The sequence below is a fragment of the Artemia sp. Qi Xiang Cuo genome, chromosome 7 (assembly GCF_049724085.1).
Source record: "Artemia sp. Qi Xiang Cuo chromosome 7, ASM4972408v1, whole genome shotgun sequence".
In the NCBI taxonomy this organism is placed as follows: domain Eukaryota; kingdom Metazoa; phylum Arthropoda; class Branchiopoda; order Anostraca; family Artemiidae; genus Artemia; species Artemia sp. Qi Xiang Cuo.
The window spans coordinates 55,756,479-55,783,920 of NC_142800.1; the positions used below are offsets into that span (position 1 = coordinate 55,756,479).

General features: G+C 35.5%; 1 protein-coding gene across 4 annotated transcripts in view; it reads right to left on the reverse strand.

The window, feature by feature from the left end:
• LOC148950463 (beta-galactosidase-1-like protein 2) overlaps positions 1–27,442 on the reverse strand; it is a 147,807-nt gene that overhangs the window by 14,269 nt on the left and 106,096 nt on the right. For all 4 annotated transcript variants that reach the window (XM_089092416.1, XM_089092418.1, XM_089092417.1 and 1 more), the window contains exons 4-9: positions 23,750–23,891; positions 21,657–21,807; positions 16,998–17,150; positions 14,255–14,407; positions 7,090–7,274; positions 3,192–3,439 (exon numbers count right to left, since the gene is read on the reverse strand). In XM_089092416.1, coding sequence (XP_088948542.1) covers positions 3,192–3,439; positions 7,090–7,274; positions 14,255–14,407; positions 16,998–17,150; positions 21,657–21,807; positions 23,750–23,891 — 1,032 coding nt within the window. The remainder of the gene's footprint in view (positions 1–3,191; positions 3,440–7,089; positions 7,275–14,254; positions 14,408–16,997; positions 17,151–21,656; positions 21,808–23,749; positions 23,892–27,442) is intronic.

Genomic DNA, 27,442 nt, shown 5'->3' on the forward strand with positions numbered 1-27,442 from the left:
CTGGGAGATTTTAACACCCAGGTCGGTAGAAATAAGGATAGATGGCACCCTAGCCCAGGTAAATTTGTTGTAGGAAAAGAAAACGTAATGGATACAGACTTTTGCAATTTTGCAGGTATAACAATCTAGTTATAACCAATACGGTGTTTGGTCATAAAATGGCTCATAAGTTAACATGGTATTCACGTGGTAAGACAGCAAACCTTATTGATTATGTTATAGTAAACCGAGGACTGACAGGATCAATACAAGATACTAGGGTATATAGGAGTGCCATTATTGATGTTAAGAGTAAAGATCCCCATCTAGTAGTGTCAAGGGTTAATTTAAAGCTGAAATATCGAAAGGGTTACTACCTCCCGGGAAGTTATGATGTTGGTGGACTCCAGAATAAGAATTTGAGAGAAACTTCCCAGGAACAGTTTGAATACTAAACTTGAGAGTTTAAAATTTGATAATGTGGATGATAGTTGGAATAATTTTAGAAAATAATTTGTGACGCTAGTGAAGGTGTCTCAGACAAAAAAGATGGAGCTCCTTCTATGAATTCTGGCGGACTGGTATAGTACTTTACTAAAAGGAGAGTGGGCCTGCATATAAACTATCTCAGAAACATACTATATTAAAGTAAAAGAAATGTAAAGAAAGTCGAAAAAATATTAAGATATGAACTAAGCATGTGTGCAACGAAGACTACAGATAAAATATCTGACGATCTGGAAGATTTAGCTAGACGGCGTAATAGTAAAATATTGTACTGACATGTTAACAAATTGAGAGGAAGTAGTCAATGCGGACTTGGCCCAGATAAAAATAGGAACGGGGCCGCAATTAGCGATAAGAAAAAAAATAAAGAGAGATGGGCCAAACATTTTGAGAATTTGCTGAACCGAGATAGAGTTGAAGGAAGAGATATAGAGTAAAATGAAAAAGTTTGTGATACATTGGATGTGAAGGAAGATTTTTTTTGTGAGGAAGAATGAGTGACAGAAATAAAAGACTTAAAAAATAATAAGGCCCTAGGTGTTGATCGTGTGTTAAAGTATTTTTTCTATAACTGGGGTTTGGAGGGTTAAATCAAGTTACTGAATATCATTACCATGATTTTTGAAAAAGGGAAAGCGTCTTACGATTTTAGGAGAACCTTATTTTAATCACTATGATAAAGTAGATGAAAGTGAGCGTGGTGATTATCGAAGCACTAATCTGGCCTCTGTAGGTAGTAAATTACTCAGTAATATGATACTTTTTAGACTGTGTGATTCAGTAAATAAAGGTTTAAGAGAAGAACGGTGCGGTTTTAGAAAAGGTAGAGGATGTGTCGACCAAATCTTCACTCTTAGGCTAATAATTGAGAAATGCCCGAGTTTTCAAACACCTTTGGTCCTCAGTTTTATAGATTATGAGCAAGCGTTCGATTATGTTGATAGAAGAGCTTTGGTAAAGGTTTTATCCTTGTATGGTATACCAGACAAATACATTAAAGTGATTAGTGCTAGGTACGAGAATAACACTGCTGCGGTTAAGGTAGGAAATGAGGTTAGCAGCTGGTGTTACATTGGATCAGGAGCTAAGCAGTGTTTTGTTCTGTCCCCCTTCAAGTGGATTATTTTGAATGGATTTTATCTTAAGAAGCGCGAGAAAGACAATGTGAGATCAAAGACTCAGCTGGGGAGGAAAAAGTCACATAAATCTGCATTACACTGATAATTTAAGTATGCTGTATCAAAGTGTGAGCAAAAGGAATGAACTCTCCGAGGTGTTGCAATTTCAGGGTGCTAGAATAGATTCGAAAATTAATATTAAAAAGACTAAGTCACTAAGGCTAGGAATAAGTGAAGATGAAAAGGTGAAGTTGGGTAATGAAAAGATTGATAAGGTGGACAGCTTCACTTACCTTGGTATTATTATTAGTAAAGATGGTTGGAACAGTGAAGATGTCAAAAATAGAATAGCCAAGGCTCAGGGTGTTTTTTCACAGTTAAAAAAGTTTGGAAGAATAGGAAGATAAGTCTGCAAACCAAGATTAGAATATTAGAAGCCACAGTAATGACAGTGGTCAAATATGGCTATGAAGCATGGGCGCTCCGAAAAGCGGATGAAGATTTGCTAGATGTTTTCCAGAGAAATTGCTTAAGGATTGTTCTTGGTACCCGGCTGACTGACCGTATTTCAAACAATAGGCTATACGAAAAATGTGGTTCAGTACCGCTCTCTAGGGCTATAATGAAAGAAAGGTTGAGGTGGCTAGGGCACGTTGTGCGGATGAGGGATGACAGATTGCCGAAGATTGTTCTTTTTGACCAACCTTCTAGGGCTAATCGGATAGCAGGTCGTCCTCGTCTGGGGTGGGAGGACATCATAAAGAAAGATTTGAAGGAAATGGGAACTTCATGGGCGGGCGTAAAAAGGGAAGCTTTGAATAGATTGGGATGGAGGAGGAGCGTGCGTAGTTGTGTTGGCCTGAGGCGGCTAGGTGCTGCGGTGAGTTGTTAGTAGTAGTAGTAGTACTGGGGAAGAAACTAGCGTTGAGAAGTAAAAACACACATTCTACATAAATCCTAGCTTATTTATCGACATGTGTGACCGGTATAGCCCTTTACCGCTTAATCTTTAACGCTAACTTGCAACGGGTAATCATTATTATGAACATTCCAATTAGATAAATCATGAAAGTGCTTTAAATTGTAACTTAACCCATAATACAGGAAGAAAAATTATGATACACTGGGTGTATTTCACAAGAAAGATAAATCATTGGTAGAAATTTAACAAAGAATTATTATCAAGGTGTATAATTGGTGATATACATTTACAAATATATAGAGAAAAACAGGAATATGAGCTACATTTTAAATGAAATAACTCATATAGGCATACCTCGAAGAGAACAAAAAATTGATATATAATAAAAATCGTAGTGCTAAGTAAGAAAAAAAAAACAAGCCTGGCCCTAGAAACACTCACAGTTCAACTAATCATTGTTTTACCTCATATCACACCTCATTCTATCATTTTTCAGAAATTTTACAGATCACAATAGCCCTGATTAAAAAAAAAGAAGCAAAGACTACCAACAAAGCTACATTCAGATAGGTTCTTAGACCTACTTCTTCAATAAATGCACCGTTATATCCATCCTAGTCATAACTTCCTTCTAAAAAAAAACAAAAAAAAAAAAAAAAACTCACGCTGCTCCCCAGAAGCCAAAGCTGCCAATCTGTAAATCTGATGTCCAAGGCTTTGACAATAATTTTCCGTCGATTCGCAAAACAGCTAGATCCCGGATATGACCTACAATTGTTAAGTTTGAACCACTTCCGAACTCGGCTGTTGTCCTGTACAAGATATAGCCGAAGCTTTGTCCGCTATCATCGTTCATCGGCAGGTCTTCCATAGCAAGAGGTAGCTTCATCCCCGCGAATTGAAGCTCATCTGGCTTTAAAAAGGTAAAATATCAGCTATGGCGGATAATAATATGCTAGATTTTACTGATAATATACTAATTTTTGAAGGGTCCATTACGGAGACCTAGATATGGATCTACGACAAGATTTGTCCACTACATTTTTTCATATTTTGTTTTAGAACTTAAATTTTACATGCCCCCTTCAAGCCGTTGGGAACATTTTTATGTAGAAGAAATACTTTGTTTTTTTTTCAGTAAACAGTCAAAAACTCCCGTCTCAAGCGGTCAACTGATGACGTGAATAAGGCAAGGTAATATATTATACACGACTGCTGTTACATTCTTTAGGTTGATACCACTAATGCCTAAGGAGGAAGACCTGATTGTTTTTGCAACCTTTAGAGCTTCTTCGCTGGTAGTTGAATCAAATTCCATTTCAGAGGAACTTTCATGATTATCGACAAATTTCTGGTGCAAATTCACCACCAAAGTTTGACTGACCTTCAGCGCGATGGCGCTTTTAAATGCGAGAAAAAATCTCAACGAAGTTGCTCACAATTCAAGTCTCGTCCTTCACATCTCGTGGAAGAGATTTATAATGAACCAGGCTGGACTTTGTCTTATTTCTAACTAAGCTCATTATTTACCTTCCAAGTTTCTTCAGTATTACCTTTAATGATAATAATAATAATTTATTTCTAACCCATCATAAACTCTACAAAGAGAACGATGGAGTATAAAAAAAAGGAAAAAGAAAAAATGTGCAGAAAAATATACAGCAATACCAAAAAAAATAGATAAAAAACGAAAAATATAATTTCTAACCCATTTACCTTGTAGAGAATCATGCAAACAAATTCAATATAAAAATGATAATAACACAGCAAAAAAATAAGCAACCTAGCATCAAAATAAAAACTCTTCCAAGGGTGGTTCGACGGATATTGTGCAAGCTTGAAAAAAATATTATATGCAGCATTAAGAGGACCCGGCAAGCTGTATCCCTCCCGCAGTCTACCATTCCTATTCTAAGGAGGAATCCGAATAAAGAACTCTAACCATTTGAAATAAGCCCTGCTGATTTCTATTTTTTCTGATCGGTTAAAAATGTCCCAGAAAGGAACCAAATATACATCATAAGGGAGAGAAACAGTATTGTAAACTTTCGCAAGGTGGCGTTTACCAAAATTAAGCTGTGATCCAACCGCACCAGCATACACATTACGTATCTTTCGCTCGGTTCCCGCAACAAGTAATTTCTGAGTTGCCTTTAGGGATGTACCAGTAGGTAATCGAAGGTACACAAGTTCCTGCAATGGTATGACATCAGAAATCACCCAAATTTACTCTATCAGGGGTTTTAGAACGGTTAAAGTGAAGCAATAGCGCTTGAGACTTGGCCACATATAAAGAAAGACCAACCTAATTATAATTCTTGGCAATCTCCTTAAAACTTTTTTCCATACTAAACACAGCCCTACTTAGGTTAAGAACGTCACACTAACATAGAACAGGCACACTAAGACCATTCAATATACAGCAAGGCGAAAAATCCCCTTGGGCTCTTAGGACCGCGTTATTATAAATAGTAGGAGACACAATGGCCCCTTGTTTCATTCCAAGATTCAGACGAAGTTCTGAAGAGAGGAGCGAAGATCCAATCTTTAAACGAACTCAGAGGTGTCTATACATACAATAAAAAGATCGAATACATCAACAGAAACCCCCCCCCCCCTTTGAACAACTCAAGCATAGCCTGAGAATGAATTAGATATCTGAAACCATTACTAATGTCATATGCGTCAATAGTGAAAGAGCTACCTAACCTTTCAGCATCCTTTAATACTGTACATAAACTCCCTAAAGCGTTGTAGCAACCAAGACGCGGTTGAGACCCGAACTGAAAAGGAGACACGACACACTGTTGTCGAATATGTTCAATAATCAATAATTCAAAAATCTTTGAAAACACACTAGAAACTGTAATGGGCCTATAAGACGAACATTCAGAAAGTGGTTTCCCTTTTTTCAAAGCCGGAATTAAAACACCAAAGTACAGGTAATGAGGAACAACTCCTGCTGTCAAAATCATCTGGAACAGTAAAGCAATAGGATCGAAAAGGTAATTGCTGGCAAGCTCACAATGGCGAGCACAAATCCCATCCGACCCACAAGAAAACTTCTTTTTAAGCTTCGGCATGACCAATTTAATTAATTTAATTCCAACCATTAACTATTTGCTCGACTGTTCAAAAAAAAAAAAAATCTAGTTTCTTCATCAAACTTTTTAGCTTGCAAACTATCAGGAGCTTTAAACTGAGCAGAAAAATGTGCCACCCACTCAGGCTCAGGTGGAGGAAAGGAAAAAGCTCTAAAATCAGTAGATCGACCTCCAAAGCAAATTTGGACCATCAACAATTTTTGCCGCCAAATCAGCTTTGATAGTGGCAACATGATCACGGAGCGCTTTACAAAACTTTCTTTTCTTATGAATACGGACGGCATTTACAAGGCCAACTCTAGGCCCATTACACTCTTGCCATATACGCAGCCATACTTTGGCCTGGGAACAAGCACTAACTAAAATTGGATTTCGAGACCAATCACATTTTTCTGTTTTCACTCGTGACTTGTGAACAGGTACAGCTACCCGATCAGCACATCTAATAGCATAAATAATTTTTTCACAATACAGATCGAGCTGTAAACTAAGCTCAGGCTCGTCCATAACTGCAGAGGAAGATTTAAGGAGGTGGTACGTAGCTTTTATTTTAGTCAAAATACCATCACAAGCTTTCCGGAAAAGCCCTATGTTGGTAAGATCCCAAGATTTCCTGATCGACCATTTAGAACGTTGGAGGGCCCTTAGAGAGCTAGATACAGGAATACTCACAACAATAAAAATGTGGTCACTAAACGCAAAACCATCCAAAACTGAAACTTCATGTAAAAGCTCGCCAGAGAACAGAGCATGATCGATGTTTGGAGTAGTGTTAGCTACGGAAATGAAGGTAAACTTTTGATTTTTCGGGAGCACATGGAACACATTATCTTCTTTACGATTTGAGATCGGGGGCAACGATCATTTGATAAATTACACTTTAAATGAAATTTCAGCTTATACTTTATTTCCGCTTGGTTCATTGGCAAAATACTCTTTTTTACTTTACATACTTTACTTTTCTCTTTCACTCTAACCTAAGCACAAGGTCACGGACAACTGAATAGTCGTATAAATAATTCAGGCTTTCTTATTACTAGAATATTAAGGTTAGGGGTTAGAGCCTCTGACCACTATCTTTAAGGTAGAAGCAAGTGTTTCAGAATTTAAGATACAGAGAAGTTTATAATCATCTTGAGAAATACCTGATATGACTTTCAGCGTATCATCAGGTACTAGATAAAACTATCATCGAGTGCCTGTTCAAACTTAACAAAGAGTTTCCCAAGGTTTTTTTTTTTTAGCATATGTTCAACTTTTATTAAATCATTTGGCATATTGTTAAGCTTTTGATGATATCAATGACCTTTATATAAAAATGAACAAGTGTAATTGATTCTGCTATCTGTGCTGATGAATGAAACATTTGCAAATGTTTTGTATTAAGCATGTTTGGATCAAATTGTTATCTGTCCTCATTAAAAACCTAAAATGAAGGTTATAAAACGAGACTACTTACCACATTTCTGACCAAATTCTCAAGATTAACATATTCTGTTAGAACAACGCCACGATAAGCTGCCTTGGACTTTAGTTCAGGTGGTTCTGGTGTGTAAATAGGAGGAAGGTTGGGGAGGATCATCTCACGAATTATTGTATATTTCGGAGTGTAATCACCAGCTTCTGTCAAAACTGCATCATAGTCTACAAATATAGATACAACATGTAAACCTAATGTTTTAAAACAATTAACAGAATTACAATTCGGTCTTAGCGCTTTCCTGGTGTCAAAAACATATTATTTTTCGCACTTTTTCAAATTAATAGTTTATAATGCGTTAATTAAAAAATTTGTTTTAAAATTTAGAATTTAATTATTGTAACTATAAGCATTAAGTTTAGTCACACCTAAACTTTCATCTTTAAATAGGAGCAATTTTCTTTGAAGATAATTTTATCTCGATTTCGATCTCGATTTTATCTCTCTTCATTTTAAGCATTTCGATTAAGCACTATAAAATTGTAAGGTAGCCAATACAGCTCTTCTTCTGACAGTTAGGTCGCGTTTGATTATAAAACTGACATTCAGATGGTTCAAATCTTATAACATACGACAATTCGATTGTGGAATATCAAACTTGACAATCTATTATTCGTTTGTATCAGCCTTTGAAGGATAAGAATTTTTGGTTGAAGATTATACTTGTTCTAGAGCGAGAGCCAAAGATCATTTCTAACAAGACAGAAAATTCAGCAACTGAATTTAAAAACATGATCTACTAAGTACGATTTCAAATAAAGAAGATGGCGCTGACTTCACACAAGCAAACGCTATTTGTAGCATGGAAAATATGAGGCATTTTCCTATTTCAACTAAATCTGTTAGCTAGAATTGTCGGAAAATTCCTCTAATGTATCGAATCATTGTTGGAGGAAACTCGTGGATAATTTAAAGCGTAAATAGCACTGCATTATACTGTTCAGATAATCCAGCAAAGCAGGATGGCTAGTTTTCATGTCTACAGCATTTATAGAGATATCAGAACACCTGATTTTTCCTAAAAAAACTCTAGAATAAACAGTAGACAAAAAATCGCATGGAAACTAAAGACAAAAAATTTTCCGTCTATTCTGACTTAACCAATGTTTTCACCTTTTTTTTCCTTTTTTTGCCTTGAGGTCTTCTTAAACTCAGAAGCAATTCCTGAAATTTTCAATTGTTATTTCCAAGAGTTTTATTTTAATTTTTCATCCAACAAGTAAGCTTCTGCGAGCTGTTAGCTACCAATTGTGTTTCCCTACCCAACAGTGTTAATTGGCCCTTAGAGAGTGGGAAAAACCTATGATTGTAAAATTTCAAAATAGAAAGATCTTAAACACTAGATTTATTTGAGTTACGACTCTTACCAGACGGAGTAGAAAATGATGAGACCAGGCGTCTCCAGGTTGACCTACCTCTTGCCAGGTAAAACATGGAAGCTACGAAATATGATCGTTCAGTTACCACAGACCAAATTTCACCATCTCAAATTGATTCTTAGTATTGCTAAAACAGGTCTATTGAAGCCATCAATTTTGTTATTAGATTCTTCAGGCATGACTAAATAATAATGCATACATTTTGAACTTTTAATGCTATATATATCCCATAAAAAATTTATTGTAATCGGCCAAAAAAATATAACAATACTGTTAAAATAGCAACCATACATCTACTAGAGGTGCTAGTTTGGGAGGCACGAGCTTTTACGTCTTATTGCAAATTTCCTTTCAAGTATTGGAAATTTCCTGCTTGTATTAAAAAATAAAAACCAGGGAGAGTTGCGTCAGTGATAGCAAACAATGGAACAATTAACTTAATTTCCATTTCATATAATTTTATCAAGTTGCTTTGGTTCTTTCATCGGAATAACTCTATTAGTAACAGTAACCCAAGTGGTCTGTTGCGACAATTGTAGTTTAATACTGGTGGTGGTCTTTTTATGTATTTTTAGTTTATTTTTAGTTTATTTTAGCTTTTTAATCTTTGTTTCTTTTACGCTGAAGACGCCTCGTTTTTATACAGGCGAAATATCCGCGTCGTTTTTTTTGTCTTTTCTTTACCGGCCGAGTCTTGTTTAGTCTGCTTTCTTCATTGAGTTTACTCTCTATTTTTCTTTGTGATAGCTCTCTTTAAAGGATGTTATCGTAAGGACCCCAGGAACTACAGGCCGATCTCTCTTCTGTCAATGTTCTCTAAGATATTTAAGAGGCTAATGCTAAAAGGCTAGTGTTTGGGACAATGGCGGGCCTGAGAGGGGCATTAGCCGCTCTCCAATCCCTTTCAACTATTAAAAAAGGCACTAGCCCTTTAAATTTCCAATTTAATTAACACTTTTCATGTTTCCACGCTTTATATAAAAACTTTATACGCCCCCAAGACACATCTTACACTCCGTATGCGAGGGACTGTGGGGGCAGGAGGGGTTGTCATCCTTAAAGAACTATCATCCAAAACTTTCAACTACGTTGAATAAACGGACTACCCAAAATATATAGTGGATATGTTGGGAGAAATCAGGGGAGTACGTTTGGGTTCATTTGCCCTCAGACCAGTGGCTATCATACATAAGGACACTTGCCCCTTGAAGATACAGTCAAAAGAGCCCTTTTTAAATTTTCATGACAGACATTTCAATAAACACTTTATATGCTTCCAGGCCATAGCTTATAACCAGTATAACTTATAAGGGGAGTGTCCTGCTCAAAGGTATAATTTACTGAACTTTGAACTGCGTGGAACAAAATGGCTATCTCAAAATCTTTATTGTATGTGTTTGGGGAAATGGTGGGCATGGAACGGGTGTTAGTTACTTTCCAATTACTTTCGACTATTAAAAAGGGCTCTAGCCATTTCAATTTCTAATTGAATGAGCCCTTTTTGAAGTTTCTACGACGACACGTTTTATAAAAACCTTACATGCCCCCTGGGCATAATTTACAACCCTTTCCCTGAGGGCTGTGGGGAGGGGGGTTTTCATCCTCAAAGACCTAATTTCCAGATTTTAAAACTACGCTGAACAAAATGGCTATCTCAAAATTTTCATTGGATGTGTTTGGAGGAATGGTGGGCGCGAGAGGGGGGTTATTTACCCTCCAATTGCTTTCGACTATTACAAAGGGCACTAGCCCTCTCAATTTCGAATTGAATGAGCCCCTTTTGAAGTTTTACGACAACTCTGTCTATAAAGACCTTATTTGCCTCAACGCCAGACCTTATAACCTTTGCCCTTGGAGATCTGGGGGGTTTGCCAATCTCGAATACATAATTTCAAGAACTTTCAACTACGTTGAACAAAAAGGCTATGTCTAAACTTTGATTGAATGTTTTTGGGGAAATGGTGGGCTTAAGAGGGATGTTAATTACTCTCCATTCACTTTCGACTATTAAAAAGGGTAATTTCAATTTCCAATCAAATGAGCCCTTTTTGAAATTTCTATAACAACTTTCTATATAAACTTTATATGCCCCAAGGGCATAACTTACAACCCTTGCACTGAGGGCTCTGAAGGGGTTGTCATCCTAAAGAGCTAATTTCAAGAACTTTTAACTACGTTGAAAATAATGGATATCTCAAAATTTTGATTGGATGTGTTTGGGAAAATGGCGGGCCTGAGAGGGGCGTTAGCCGCTCTCCAATCCCTTTCAACTATTAAAAAAGGCACTAGCCCTTTAAATTTCCAGTTGAATGAGCCCTTTGAAGTTTATACGCTTTAAATAAAAAACTTTTTCGGCCCCCAGAATATAACTTAAACCCGTTGCCCTAAGGGCTGTGGGGAGGGGAGGGGGAGGTGTTTTCATCTTTAAAGACCTAATTCCCAAAACGTTCAAATACGGTGAATAAAATGACTATCAAAAATATTTATGGGATGTGTTTGGGGAAAAGGTGGGCGTGAGAGGGGGTAGTTGCCTTCAAATCACTTTTGACTATTAAAAAGGGCACTAGCCCTTTGAATTTCCAATCGAATGAGCCCTTTTTCAAGTTTCTACGACAAAGATTTCAATAAAAACCTTATATGCTCCCAGGGCATAACTTATAACCAGTATAACTTATAAGGGGAGTGTCCTGCTCAAAGGTATAATTTACTGAACTTTGAACTGCGTGGAACAAAATGGCTATCTCAAAATCTTTATTGTATGTGTTTGGGGAAATGGTGGGCGTGGAAGGGGTGTTAATTACTTTCCAATTACTTTCGACTATTAAAAAGGGCACTAGCCATTTCACTTTCCAATCGAATGAGCCCTTTTTGTAGTTTCTACGACTACGCGTTATATAAAAACCTTATATGCCCCCTGGGCATAATTAACAACCCTTGCCCTGAGGGCTGTGGGGGGGGGGGGGTTGTCATCCTCACAGAACTAATTTCCAGATTTTAAAACTACGTTGAATAAAATGGCTATCTCAAAGTTTTGATTAGATGTGTTTGGGAAAAGGTGGGCATGAGAGGCGGGATATTTGCCCTCTAATCACTGTCGACTATTAAAAAGGGCACTAGCCCTTTGAATTTCCAATCGAATCAGCCCTTTTTAAAGTTTCTACGACAATGCCTTCTATAAAAACGTTATATGCCCCCAGGGTATAACTTACAACCCTTGCCCTAAGGGTTGTGGGGGACTGTCCTCAAAAACATAATTTCTATCTGGAAATCAACTACGCTGAACAAAATGACTATCTAAAAATTTCGATTGGATGTGTTTCGGGAAACGGTGGGCGTGGAAGGAGTGTTAGGCCTAGTCCCCTTCCTGTTACTTTTGACTATTACAAAAGGTGCAAACCACAACAATTTTCAATTGAATGAGCCCTTTTCAAAGTTTCTACGAGAACTTCTTTGATAGGAAGTGCCCTGCTGTTAAGTAAATAGTTGATAAATGATACATTGCGCCAACATTGTTCTTATATCCCCCCAGGGCATAACTTATAACTCTTACCTAGAGGGTTGTGGGGGAGTGTCCTCCTCTTTACTTAGTCCCCGTTCTTTACTTAGGCAGCGCGATCGTACTGCCTATGATTTATACAACAAATTTCTATATAAACCTTATATGTCCCCAGGGTAGAACTTACAACCCTTAAACTGAGGGCTCTGAGGGGGTTATCTTCCTAGAAGACCTAATTTCCAGAACGTTCAACTACGTTGAACAAAATGGATATCTCAAAATTTGATTGGATGTGTTTTGGAAAATGGTGGGCATGATAGGGGCGTTAGTCGCTATCCAATCACTTTCAACTATTAAAAAAGGCACTAGCCCTTTCAATTTCCAATTGAATGAGCCCTTTTGAAGTTTCTACGACAACGCTTTTAATGAAAAATTTCATATGCCCCAGAGCATAGCTTAAAACCCTCTCCCTGAGGGCTGTGGGGGGAGGGGTTGTCATCCTAACAGACATAAGTTCGAAAAGTTTCCACTATTTTTAACAAGATGGCAATCTACATATTTTGGTCGGATACGTTTTGGAAAAAAGCGTTTGTGAGAGGGGGGTTACTAGCCTTAAAGTTACGATTAACTATTAAAAAGGGCATTAGCCCTTTGAATGTCATATCGAATGAGCACTTTTTCAATTATATACAACGGATATTACAATAATAACCTTATATGCCCCCAGGGCATAACCTATAATCCTTGCCCTGAGGGTTGTAGGGGAGTGTCCTCCTCGAAAATATATTTACTATCTGGAAATCAACTACGCTGAACAAAATGGCTCTCTCAAAATTTTTATTGGATATGTTTGGGGGAATGATGGGCGTGGGGGGGGGGGGCTAGTTACCCTCCAATAACTTTCGAATAGTAAAAAGGGCACTAACCCTTTGAATATCCAATCGAATGAGCTTTTTTTAATTTTATACGACCAAGCCTTCTTTAAAAACCTTCTATGCCCCCAAGACATAACTTAATACCCTTGCCCTGAGGGCTGTGGGGGAGGGTCCTCCTCAAAAACATAATTTATACCTGGAAATCAACTACGCTGAACAAAATGGCTATCTCAAAATTTTGATTGGATCTGTTTGGGGAAATGATGGGCGTGGGGGGGGGGGCTAGTTGTCCGCAAATCACTTTCAACTATTAAAAAGGGCACTAGCCCTTTTAATTTCCAATCGAATGAGTCTTTTTTGAAGTTGCTACGACAACACCTTCTATAAAAACCTTACATGCCTCCAGATCATAGCTTAAAACCCTGGCCCTGAGGGTTGTGGGGGAGTATCCTCCCCAAAAACATATTTTCTATCTGGAAATCAACTACGCTGAACAAAATGGCTATCTCAAAACTTTGAATAGATGTGTTTGGGGGAATGATGGGCTGGGGGGGGGGGTAGTTGCCATCCTATCACTTTCGACTATTAAAAAGGGTACTAGAACTTCGAATTTCCAATCGAATGAGCCTGTTTTAAAGTTTCTGCAACAACGCCTTCTATAAAAACCTAATATGCCCCCAGGCCATAACTTTAAACCCTTGCCCTGAGGGTTGTGGGGGAGTGTCCTCCTCAAAAAAATATTTTCTATCAGGAAATCAAATATCTCAAAATTTTGATTATATGTGTTTGGGAGAATGATGGGCGTGAGAGGGGGCTAGTTGCCCTCCAATCACTTTCGACTATTAAAAAGGGCACTAGCAACTCCAATTTCCAATCGAATGAGCCCTTTTCAAAGTTTCTAAGACAACTCCTTCGATACGAAGTGCCCGACAGAAGAAGAAAAAAAAAACACATTGTGCCCACATCGTTCTTTACTTAGGCAGCGCTAGCGCTGCCTTTACTTAGCCTATGATTAAAGCTTGACATACAGATGGTCTAAAATATCATTCCATAATATAAGTAATTATCAAATTTCAGAAGTATTGGAGCCTGAATGGGGCAAGTTTCAGAACCTTGATAGATCTTCATAAAAATAAAATTCCAAATAAACTACAATTAAGAAGGGTCCGTTAAATTACATAGGAATCAGATATGCTCAAGGTTTCATTCTGATGGATCTTATTCGCCGAGAACAAATAAAGTAAGCAGTACTTCTCATCAGATAAGCAATTCTTCGACACAAATAACGATAGTAAAGGAAAAAGAAAATTACTAAAGATAGTAAAATAGCAAAGATAGTAAAAATTACTTCAATAGGAAAGACAAAATTACCATAGATGGACTAGCGGACTTACCATAGCTACTGACATCTGCCATATACTGTGGAGAGATAGGAGGAACATTGGCACCGTTAAGGAATCCAAAAGAAGTTCCTCCGTGAAACATGTAAAAATTCACGTTACCATACCATTCTTCACTCAATATAACAGAGAGCTCGGCGGCCATATCTAAAAGTAATAATATCAAGGATACACACATTAACAGCTTTAGGTTCTATGGCCATATTAAAAAATCTTTCTCCTTTCAAATATAATAATTTGCATTGTATAGTTCATATTATATTATCTCTGGGCAACTGATTCGGGTGCTCGGACCACCAGCTGGCAGTGCAGTCGTCCCACTTTCTCCTGATCAAGCAGATAGAAAAAACTACCCCCCCCCTTACATTATAGGAACACAGTTTTTAAATTGCAATTTAAAATTTAGTTGGCAAAGCATATAAGCAATTTTAACTGAAAAGCCCTGGTCCTGCATCCTAAAATGCCATATATTATATTATGGACAGTTTTTCAAGCATTAAAAAAAAATTCTTCCAAAAATTATTAACAAAAATCAATGAATCCATTCATGAAGGTGTGTGGATTTAGTCGCTTGCTGTACCTTCTAGAAAATTAACAATTTGACAATATGAGGAATGAATGTAATAATCATATAGATATTCGCATGATTTCAGTAAGAAGAAATTACTTGGCATGATGATACTTATTAGACTAAGAGATGCTATCGATAGAGTTTAATAGTGCGTTTTTTAGGAAAGAGAGAGCATCTACTGACATAATTTTTGCACTTTGTCAGTGTTTGAGGAGTGTTGAAATTGCTATATCCTATTTGCCCGAAGTTTTACAGTTTAAAAACAAGCATTCAATTCAACAGATTAAAAATTCTAGTGAGAGTGCTATCTGTACAGGTTAAACGAGATAAGTGCGTTAAAGTAACAAGTGCTATGCCTGAAAGTAACATAGCTAAAGTTAAGTGGATGTGGTATTATCTCGTCCATTTTAAACGTTTTTAGTTTATGTGGCCAAATTATTTAGAATACATTGGGCGGTCTTGCCATTACTAGTAGAGCTTGGATAAAAGATTTGAATAGCCGATAGATAATTGAAATCAACGGCTTGTTTCCCAGGAATCTGAAAAAACCATTTGACTTCTCCCGTTTTGTGCTGAAGATATAGATATTCAGATTCCGTGACATTTAACTAACTAGAATGTGTGAAATTTGTTTCTTCGATTAAGCGGAGCAGATTTGTTTTCGGTTCAGGAAAAGACAGTCCCTAAAGATGTTTTAGCACCCCAGCCAGAAAAACTTTAAAAATCAGCTCAAATGAAATATCATTTGAGTAATTTGACAGCTTTGGGGGTTTCCTGTGGTGCTAACCGCTTTGGCCTTGCTGTCGCATCGGACGTACTATTTATGCTTTAAGCACATTGATTGGACACCGTATTGCTGAAAAATAAGTAAAAAATTACATTTTCCTTTGTTTTAAACTAGCCTTTCGCTAGCTGTGCAAACTGTTAATACATTCAAGATCCTTTATAATTGTTTTTACCAGAATTTTAATGAAATATTATTTAAGTAACTTGGCAGGTTTTGTGGTTCCATTTAGCGCTAGGAAAACTCGCCTTGTCTTTAACATGGTCAGTCGAGGCTGGAGCTCACAAATAATTTTTAATGCATCGAAGGGCCTTAAAGAAGGAAGAAGATCTATTCGTTAGTTTGATGTGCAATTAGGAGTTAGACAAGGTTGATCCCTGTTTATTGAGACGTTCACTTTTGACGAGGACTAAATACTGCTCAGCCCAGCATCCGTGATTTCAACAACAGAAAAATTGTGTCGTAAGAAACGCAACAAAGTTGTCTTATTAAAAATTGGAAGCTATCCAATATATTGCAAATATTTGAAACTAAAAGATGTTTCTAAATAATTTTACATTGATTGTATCACATCTCTAATATAGGTAGATATCACACTTGTAAAGAATGACTGATTCAATTTATGAGCTAAAGACAAAGAAGAAATTATGATTGAGCGTTGAGGCAATAATGAACGTACTAAACTGCAAAATGCGAAATATGCACAGTATATAAGTTTAAACCAAAACCTTAACACGCCCGTTTTCATAATCATAAAGTATACTTTGACTTGGTTCTCATTTCCAGCTTAATCTGAAACAAAAAAACTCACCTTTTGAAATAAATATTAACAAAGCAGGAGAAAGACTAAAATAAATAAACAAAAAACCCGTAATTTATTAATACACTGTAGAAACTAAAACTGCCTAGTCCAAACAACCAAATGATCAGGATGTTCGAACGTGGAGGGCGTAGGCAGAGTCAAACTCATCATTTTTATTTTCTAATTATATATATTTATTTATGGAAAGGTTGTGTTTGAGTAGTCTTTGTCCAAATTGTTTACGAGCTCTGCCAATAAAACTTTCCAAAACGTTTTTTTTTTACAATTATATTGTTATATTTTCTCCGTTTCGTCAAACGTCTTGTATTTCCAGCGTGGTCTTAAAGCGTATTTATGCCAATTAATTATATTTTTTTCACATTTATTGTAATACCCCTAGGAATAACATTAATTCGTTTTGATTTTATGATAGTTCATGCAGTTTTTACTTGTATTTCGTTCTTGAAGTGAGCTCAGGATGTTTAACCTTAATTTAGCTTATCGCTAATTCGGTTTCCAAAAGCTTGTATACATAGCCTTGATTTTTCATGGGCCCCTTCGAATATATAAAGATAAATACCTTCCGGATCATGGGTGTTATGCCAAGGCTCACCCCAGTGATCAAACCAGCCTGTCCAAAATTCCATAACCAAGTTAGGAAGACCAGGTTGAAGTTCTTGCAGCTTGGCAAATTCCTTAGCGGCCCCATACTGAAAGTTCGCTGACTGAATTGCTTTAAAAAAAATATTTACAATAACTACTTTATGAAATTTGAGTTTCTACTCCAATTTTCTACAACTTCTCTATAAAAATTGAGTTAAAAATAAAAACTACTTTATGAAAATTCAGTTTCTACTCAAATTTTCTAAAACTTCTCTATGAAAATTGAGTTAAAAAACAACAACTACTTTATGAAATTTGAGTTTCTACTTAAATTTTCTACAACTTCTCTATGAAAATTGACCTGAAAACAACAACTACTTTATGGATTTTGATTTTCTTTTGTTTTGCATTTTTTTTTGTATAGTGTTTGCTTTTTTTCTCATATTTTTATCTATTTTTTATCCCTTTTTTTATATTTTCGTTGTATTTTAATTATAAATAGAAAGGAAGTGTGGTTTGAGAAACAATGAGAGGACAGTTTTTTCTCTTGTTTTTAATGAAGATTTTAGAATGTTATAGAATACAACGTATAAAGTAGAATAGCAAAGGTGTATGATAGTTTTTTGTAGTTGAAAAATGCTTGTTATTTCAAACAGAGAGGCATTCCCTCAGCCTATGTTATTTGCTAAGAACAGGAAATGCCCCGTGACTTCAACAATTGTCAATATAAATGCTAACTTTAGAGCAAGAACAGGTAGTTTATAAACATATCCTTGATAATTTACAAAGTCGCAAGGAGAAAATACAAAAAATTATTTTTTCAATCTGAACATAACGTAATGATCGATGCATACCATGGTCACATCTGTGGAGAAAAAAGGATTGATTTATGAATGAAATATGGTTTTTGTAAATTTTGCTGTCGTAAATGTACTTCACACGGAGACAAAAAATTGAAATGATAAGAAATTGCTCCAAAAACTAATTTGTTTCAACATATTTCTGATTTGTTTTAAATGGTGTTTACAATAAGCTTCCAGCTTTTCTTTTCACCACTTTTTATACTCACCATTGGCTAATCCATATCAATGGGTAAAATAAAGAAAAGACACAAGAATTTAAAATCTAAAAGTGACTTTTCTGAATCTAATATATTACAATAACCAAAGTTATCAATAAGGTCAATGGTCATGAATTAGTACGCAGTGTCAAGCCCCTAAAAGCCAAATGGTGCATAAATATTGAGAAGTCAGCTAGTGAGGATTTTTGTGCTCCTCTTCAGGAACAAATGACTAATACTGTTACTAAAGTGCTTTCAAACCGTTTTTTTTTATAATACAAGGTGTACCAACCGGACTGGAGAATGATATACTCTCTACTCAATATGGCAATAAAAATGCAAAGAGGCTTGGCTTATCTCTGTCTATTAAACCCTAATTCACGGACCCTTATTCGTACTAAATATTTTTAAAGGAGGCGCGAAGCTTGGCTAATAATTCTTTCGAGTCCCTAAATACAAAGAACTGCCCAAATGTTGTTTTAAATATCGCTCCCCTGACCACTTTCAACACGCTTTTCCGGTTAATACACTTAAATGTGCCCGTTTGTACCATTCTACAAAAGATAAAGCCTGCACTAACCCCTTTCCTAGATGTTATAACTATGATAAAAATCACCCATCTTACAGCTTAGTTTGTTCTGTTATACAAGAAAGAATAAAAAAGGACCGCCATCCACATGAATGACTTTTCAGTTTTCTGTGATATCGTACAATATTAACAGAGCTAAGGGTAAAGACTTTTTCATTGATAAACTATGCAGCCAGTACTATCCAAATTGTTTGCGAGAGTATCTTTTGACATCAGCTAGCCTTAATTTTCTGCGTCGAAAAATTTTCTTGGTCAGACTCGGACTGGTCTCTCCAACATGGTATCTTCTGTTTCCAATGCTTTTTCCGGGATTGACCTTTCGTTAAACGAAGAGACGTGTGAGTTTCTTTTTTTCACGTCAACTTCTTTGTCTCCCCTTAATTGTGATAATTTCTCTTTCCTTCTATTGATTCGTTGCAGTGGTGGGCATAACCCTTACTAATAATTTTTCTTGTTTTCATCAGTGCACTGTTTCAAATACTTCTAAAATAAAACAATTTGGATATAAAAAAATGCTCCCAATCAAGGGAAATTTAATACAGTCGCTGGAGAAACTATACTCTACATATTATGATCATTCAGTCCTATACATGGCAGGTATTTTCCCCATCCTGAGAAAAAGTGATTTGAAAAGAATCCGGAATAGCTATTTGAGATACTAGAGGTTTTTTCTTTTCATTCCTCCTTGGACACGTAACCGGATTCTAACTAACAAACATAATATACCTGACACAACATTAAATTTGCAAAAGCAGCACAAGAAGCTCTCAAGTACTGCTCTTGATCGACTTTCTCCTTATAATCGTCTTGTTAAATTTTTCTATTGTTACATTTTTTTTGGTTTTTGCATGTTTATATTTTTTTTGTGTATTTAATTTCTTTTTACTCCACATTCTAATACTTATTGTACAGTGTTTTTATGGGTAATAAATAAATTATTATTATTATTAAAGCAGACACTGTCTGCAAATCCTCAAAACGTTTTGGACACCATCAGAGATTTAGAAGAGACAAATAATATATTAGCCAATTAAATTATTAAATGGGCTATAATCCATTGGAGCCCATCTATTCATCTTCTAAAAGAAAAATTTGCTTTTTCGGTTTGAAAGATATTTTATCATTCTTTGGTTGCATATTATTAGAAATACCGTACAATCACAGATATAAATACTTTTGGGACACACAAAAACCTCAGCAGATACTTCAAATTAAGTGGTAAGAGCCCTTGGAAATGTTTTATATCGACAATTAAAACTTCAAGAAATACCGTACAATACCGTACATTAGAAATACCATACAATCACAGATATAAATACTTTTCGGAAGCACAAACCCCCGCAGATACTTCAAATTAAGTGGTGAGAGCCCTTGGATATGTTTTATGTCGGCAATGGAAACTTCAAAATGCATAGAAGACAGAATTTTCTTCGTTTCTTTTTCGTGAATACTAAAGAATTGAAATGTTTAAGGGATTTACATATTCCAATATGGCATTAAGAAACGACAATAAAAAAAATTATCGTTTCTACGACAGGTCTCTGTTGATTTGGCCTCCTTCCACTTCTTCTAACACGCTTAGGATTCCTTCTTTTATCTGCAATAGATCTAGTTTCTAAATTGAACATCGATTTCGTTAATATTAAACAAATATAGACATATAGACATAATCACTAGCATTTCAAAAAGGAAAAATTAGATGTTATCTATTAAGCTTTGATGATGAAGCACAGAAATAAATCTAGACTTTTTGTTCCTGAATTCTTTGACTATGTCGGAATTACCCCATTATCCACTGCTTGTTCCGTCTTTCTTTTCTGATTTGGGGGTTTTGTTTTTTTATTTATTACGTATTTTGTATTTTGTTTTTTGATTTATTTGTTTGGTTTTTTAATGTGTTCAAGAGGTATTTCTTATGTCCATTGTACACAAAAATTACGAGCTCAGCTCTTCGTTGTGTGTGTGGGGGGGGGGATATTTTCCTGAAATGCTGTATTGTTCTGAGGCGAGTAAATAAAATCAAATCCCTAACGAATGAGTATTTGAACAAGAATATGTGCTACAGCCATATAAAATTAAACTTTTTACTATTTTCCTTAATTCAAAAGTAATTTGGTGAGGTATGTATATCGGTTTTATAGAAGTATACACTTCAAACACCCACCAAGTTTCAGTATGACTCCCCCGGACTCCCACATTGATCAATATGTTGCATGCTAAAATGAAGTCGACGAAAATAACTCATGACAGTCTTCTCTGTACAGAAAACCTTCATCAAGGGGCTTGCTTGAGCAAAAGCTTACCAAAAACTTCCTCCAAGGCTCAATTGTCTCAAGGACCAATCTGCACAAAGAATTTGGTCCCTAGTGGCTATTATAAAGGAGTTTTTATACATAAAGAAAGGTGGCCCAAGACGTTACATTGAGGGCCCCCAAAAAGGTCCTACAAATGAAAAAAAAAAAAAAACAGACGATTGCTGTACTATCTACGGTTCACATTTCTCCTTTACTTTTCTGCAAAGCAGATTTTGATAACTCTTGAATACGACCAAATTACATTTTACGACAGTGTTGGAATTACGCTTAATGTTTCAAATTTTACAGTTAAACAAGCTTACCCGAGAAAATTACTTCACAGAAATCTCCCCTTCAAGGAAAATTCCCCCTTTCCAAGTATTAATAACGATTGTGCTTTTCGATTTTTAAATTATTTGAAGAGTATCCCCCACAGACAACTCTCTTCCTGAAAATTTTCCATCCACAAAAATTTCCCCCCATCCTGTGGAAAACTCCTATAATTTGTTATGTATATAATTCTAATGTATGGTTTTATAATTTAATTAAATTTGATTTGTAGTTCGAATACATAACTTTATACCATATAATTGATCATTTGAGTATCATCTTTAAATAAAAGTAAAGGAAAGATTTTTCTGTGTTTTTATTATTGTTCTCCTTAGTCACTTAATTACTACCACCTTAACATACCTCCTTCTACAGAGCCTATATCACCACTCAGTGTAGGAGTGTCAGAGGTAAATAAAGTTTCAGTGACTCCGAGTTCAATCATTTTGTCACGCAAGTGCTCCATATAAGCGCGATCAACATCCTCCTGATAGTTTCCATATTCGTTCTCAACCTAGAAAGAAAAAAGTTCATAAACATTATAACTGACATTAGCATTAAAGTAATTTATTTTACCTATACAGAGTGAAGTTTTTTTGTATATTACATCCCCAGTCCCTTGCTAACGACAGGTTTTAATAAATAAAAAGAAAATTAATTTACTCACAAAAATACAACACCAGAAATTCAAGCAGATTGAGGCTTTACACATAGTCACTACTTAATTTCCATTGGAACATACTTTGCAGCGTTGTTTAATCAACCTCTTGCTGAAAACCCTCCACCATGTCTCTCCACAGAACAACTCCTCATATGCACAACTACAAATTATGAAACACCACACTTAAGGTTGGTATTTAGAGGAATTTAACACCCGTCATAACAAACATGAGCCTCACGAAGCAAAGACCTTGGTAATTTGGAGCCCGGGGTTCAAAAACCGCTCCCACTAGGCTGGTCGACAATTTATCCACCTATACCAGTAAAGAAGACCAAACAGATGAAACGTTGACAATAGCTTATTGACACCCAATACATCATCAATGGCTCTGAAAGATCTTTATCTTCTTTTATCCTTTAAACATACAGTTGAATTTACGACAGATTTTTCGCAGGTTTTTAGACAAGCTATGTTGAAAACAGGAAGCAGTTTGTGAAACATGTTGGCTGCCTAACCGTTTCAGTTCATTTCAATTCTAACTGACTAGTTCTGTTTCAAGATTAATTAAAAAAACTTTTTCTACAAAATAAGTTTTTTCAAAGAAAAGTAAAGAACTCCATTAAACCAAAAATGAGCAAAAAAAATGAGCGCTATTGCGCTGCCTATGATAACAAGATATTGTAATTTTTGGTCTCGTATGCACCATTTTAAAATCAGTTAGAAATTAAGTTATAATTTTGACTGAATATATTAAATTGTTTTTATAACTAAAATAAAACTCAGCATCATTTGATTTTTTTATTCTGTTAAAGCGGGAGTTTTTCCTTTCCAGCAGAATTAATATTTTTCATCTTAGTTGGGCAATCCAGACTCACAATCCTGCTCGACAGTAACCGGTTCAAGCGTTCGGACAATAATCCACTGGCGTCAATTCGGTACAACGGGACTGTGGAACCAGAGCTCCAATAGATTTATTTCCTCTTGCTCGCCCTTAGATTTTTAAAAAAACATTTTTTTGGGAATTTACATAGACGAAACAACAAATTTGCCCCTCTTAGTTATTGAAAACACGTTTTGCCCTCCTACCCCCTCCTCATAAGTGTTCTGAAATTGATATCACCACAACAATCTAATAATGATGTTAACAAGAAAACGCTGAAATTCAACAATCTAATTGTCAATAAATATCACATAAATATCTTCACAGTTAAGCCAAAAGGTCATACATGACATTTTTAGAGGTCTGAGGTAATTGCCTAATGCCATTTGCTAGATGGTTCTGGAAGGGAGAATCAGCAGAATAATATAAATAAGGGGGCCCGAAATTGGATTGATTATAAATTGCCCTGCTGACCCTACTTTTGAATGCTGCTCATCAAACGGTTTTGACAAGTATTTCAGGAATTTCACAATGTTAGATATGACCATAGAACGTAATAACGACATTATATATGTGATGTTTGGGTTCTGGTTATCAATGTCAATAAAATTTAACTCAGGGGCCCAAAATTATTTAATAAGTTTCATTAAATACTTTTGATAGTTTGCTTGATTAGATTTTTAATTCCTTAATTAATTATTAATTGACATTTAACTCAAAATAAGTTTAAGAAATTGTAAAACATTTATAAAATCAAGAAAAATATATATAAAAAATAAGTTCAAAAATTTATAAATTCCTATAACATAATTAATACTAAAAGACCAATAAAAACAGTATAAGTAATAATAAAAAGAATAACAGGCTGCAAGCACTAATAAGTAAACAAAAACACAAAATGACAATAGATCTCACCTGCCAAGCTATAATAGATCCATTTTTAGTAAACTGTAAGTCAGTAAGTAGTGGTAAAAGCATGCCAAAAAATTTGTCGACCCTTTCTAGGTATCCAGGATAGGAGGTACGAACTCTCATAGACGGATCTCTTTGCAGCCAACTAAAAAATGAAGGTTTTAGATTATTCATTTACCATCGAAGAACACTTAAGGTGATAAAACGAATGGCGTATCAGAAACAGCTTTAGAATATAATACGATATTTGCACACTGTAATTCTTGAACGGATCGAAAAATTTATAAAAATGTTAAAAAAAAAAGCAAAAGTATAATTTATACGTGGGGGCATGGCTGGATAATATGACCTCTTTTGCCTGTACTTGTATATAATCTGAAGACTTTACTCTGTGATTTTTATGTGTAGAGGAATTAACTAGAGCACTTGAACTTTCATTAACTAGAGCACTTGAATGAGGATAATATTGGATTTAGGAAAAATGCCACTTAATCAGACGTAATTTATTTCTCTCAAAATACTTGGGCATCAAAATGTCGGTGTAGGCAGTATAACTTAGGACCAGGAAGAATGCAGAGGAAAATCTGTAACAGATCCCTCGAAAACAGATAAGGATTAGTAAGATTTTTATTTGAGTTACCTAGAATTGTTGTATAAGTCACTGTTTCGACCGGCTTATAACCTGAAAAATAAAGATAGTTCAGGAATTCTTATGATGGGCAGCGAAGTCTTTTCCTCCAATTTAAACCTAAAACTACAACTATAGATAACAGGCCTACTTGATTCACTGTATTTTCGTTTTCATTTTGCTTTACCGACCTGGAGAAGTCGATGAAACAAACAGCTATCCAGTTTGGCAAAATGAAAAAATTGTCATTTTTAGCTAGAGGCATAACTGATATCCGACGATAATAAGTAATACAAAAGATTGTAAGATTTTAAAAATTTTACAAAAGATGTAAATCTCTATTCACTTTAGTAAGCTTGTTTTTACAAAAAGTAATACAATCAAGCTTACATATAGTAATTCAAAAATAACTCTTTATTAAAGAAAGGAAATGTAGTACAATTTTACTTCTGAAATTTTAATTACATCATATTTTAAAGCTTTTTAGGAAAATACAATTGCAATGTTCATTTGATATAAAAATTGATTGATGTATCAATTTCTTTATTTAAAACTACTTTTCTCAGTTCTAGATTTACATCTGTCTGATATTTCCTACATAATATTATCCAATTAAGTACTATCATAGAAAACATATCCGTATTTTATTTAACTGTATGGATAAGCAGACCCCAATAAATTGTATACCTCAACAGTTTTTAGTAAGTCAAACATAAAGCACCAATTTTCAATGAAATGTTTTATACAATTTGAATTACCAAAGTCTACTAAATGTAAAGTGCCAGAATTGATACAGTGACTTAAAAACTAGTTGTTATTTGCTTCATGCGTTGAGGAAAGCCCGTTTTGTAGACATCGAGGACTACTAGAAACTCATGGCGGCACACAGCCACCCGAAGAAAATACAGCATAAAGCCAAGCTAGATTTTTAGCAGTATTTAATTTCAGGGTCTCTACTCTATGGAGGAGAAGAGCTTACGACAGGAACGTTTGAATCGTATTACACAGAGTTTCCAGTCGACACTGCAAAATAATCTACTCTTCTGGAATACAACTAGTATTACAAACTTGTTGCAGTGTCAAAGCTGCCAGTAAGCACACATCCTGCTTAGAGCTTCTTTTTTTCCTTTATTTTTGAAAAAGCTCTTAAAATAACAGTAAGAACAAATTTCAAAGCATTATCTAGAAGATGATTATAAGTTTAGTTTTCTTAGTAGTAATAGCCTTTGCTATCCTCAAGGGAAAGCTACCTATAATCATCAGGACACATCCTCTTCATTCATTGTTAACGATGTGAAACTTAGACCCTGTTCTATAATACGACTTGTGGTACATGAAGTTCGTTGCTGGCCAGGAAGGAATCGGTACTCACTAAGATTGGATTTTCGATGCCCAGACTGGTACTCTTTGGGATCAAAAATCAGGAAGCAGTTTGGTAATTTTGGGACTCAAAGGTATCTAATGTCAAGATAGCAGCTTGCTAATTCCCTTATAGTATGAAACAATAAAAAAGAAAGGATATAATTAATGAAAAATAAAATCAAATAAGTGGGAAAAAACGAGGATTTTGTCAGCCGGTGGTAAACTATGTAAACGAAAACAAGCAAATATTTCGACAACGACCTCCACCAAGTCCTCCTATGTGCTAAAAAGAAAAAAGACAAAATCTAACCTTTTGAAATGAACTCTACAACAAGAGAAAAGACATTGAATCAAAAAGTCCAACGTGAATAAATGAAAGACAATTCACCTATTGGATTGGACAAATATTCTTTGCTTAGCAATAGATTTTGCCTGCCTGCAACCTCGATTTTCATTAGATATGCGGATAGGATGTCTTAAACTAGACTGGGGGAAAATATTGATTGAATCTTTTAACATTAAGGTATTATAAATCGGGCTTAAGGAAATACTTCCTTGGAATTAATGTACTTCACTTCTAACATTTTTTCAAACGTCTTCTGGGGGGGGGGGGTTACAATTGATTCCTGTGTTTTTCCTCTGCTAAAGCAACCACGGATACTCTACATCACACATAAATATATTTTTCTTATGGCTTTACATCTCTGGCTTTTGGGGGCAGAGGGATGAATGTATTACATGAATGGATATGTGTTCTCTGTCTTTACTGTATTGACTTATGTTTTTCTAGAAAAGCCACTTTGTTCCAGTATTGATCCGATCATTACCTATCTGATATTTTATCACGTCATCTACATTACTATAATGATTTTTCCTAGTTCTAGAATTAGCAGCCGACATACCCAGTTTTAAGTTTCTTGTGTACCGAAATTAGCAGGTCGCTGGCCCGGCTTAAGATCCATAGAGAGCGGACCTGGGAACTGGGACCCAAAGTACAGATTTTAGTACTACTGGAAGGAAGCTTGCCATTTTAATTTCAGCAAAGATGATCAATTGACGTATATGACGATGCAACGAATCAGTCAATCTTTTTGTGTGTTTTCTTTTATTTTTCATGAAAACAAACTGAATGGCTTATTTGAACTAAACCAATGGATCAAACTCTTCGAACGTGGAAGGATCTACTTCCATTTTCCAATAAAACAACTGCCATTCAGATATACGTTATAGATTAGATCCTTCGCTCTTCCATTTAACCCTGCATGATATGGTAATATTCAATTCCATCTTTATTTCGACGGTATTGCACACACCCATTTTCTCTTCGTCGAGAGTATGGTACCTTGGACGCTTTTGAGGAAAGTTTTTCTTGTGCGGTATTGATGCTAACCCGAAGTTCTTTTCAGACAATCCCAAGTCATTTGATTCACGGTTTTCAAACTCCTTACAAAAGGACTCATCTTCAAATTTTAAAACTGTGTCACTAGAATTACTTCGATCTTAACCAAACTCGTACTCATGTATTTCCAAAGTGGGTAATGCTTTAAAAACTGGCACTGAAAGTACATAGCTCTAGTTGCCATATGTATAAAAAAAGGGTATATAACAGAATCGGGGTTGTTAGAGTACTCACGACGCAGAAGCAAGAAAAGACGCTTACAAGTTATAATAAACCGATACCGACCCAGTGCAGAAACAAGAGCTCG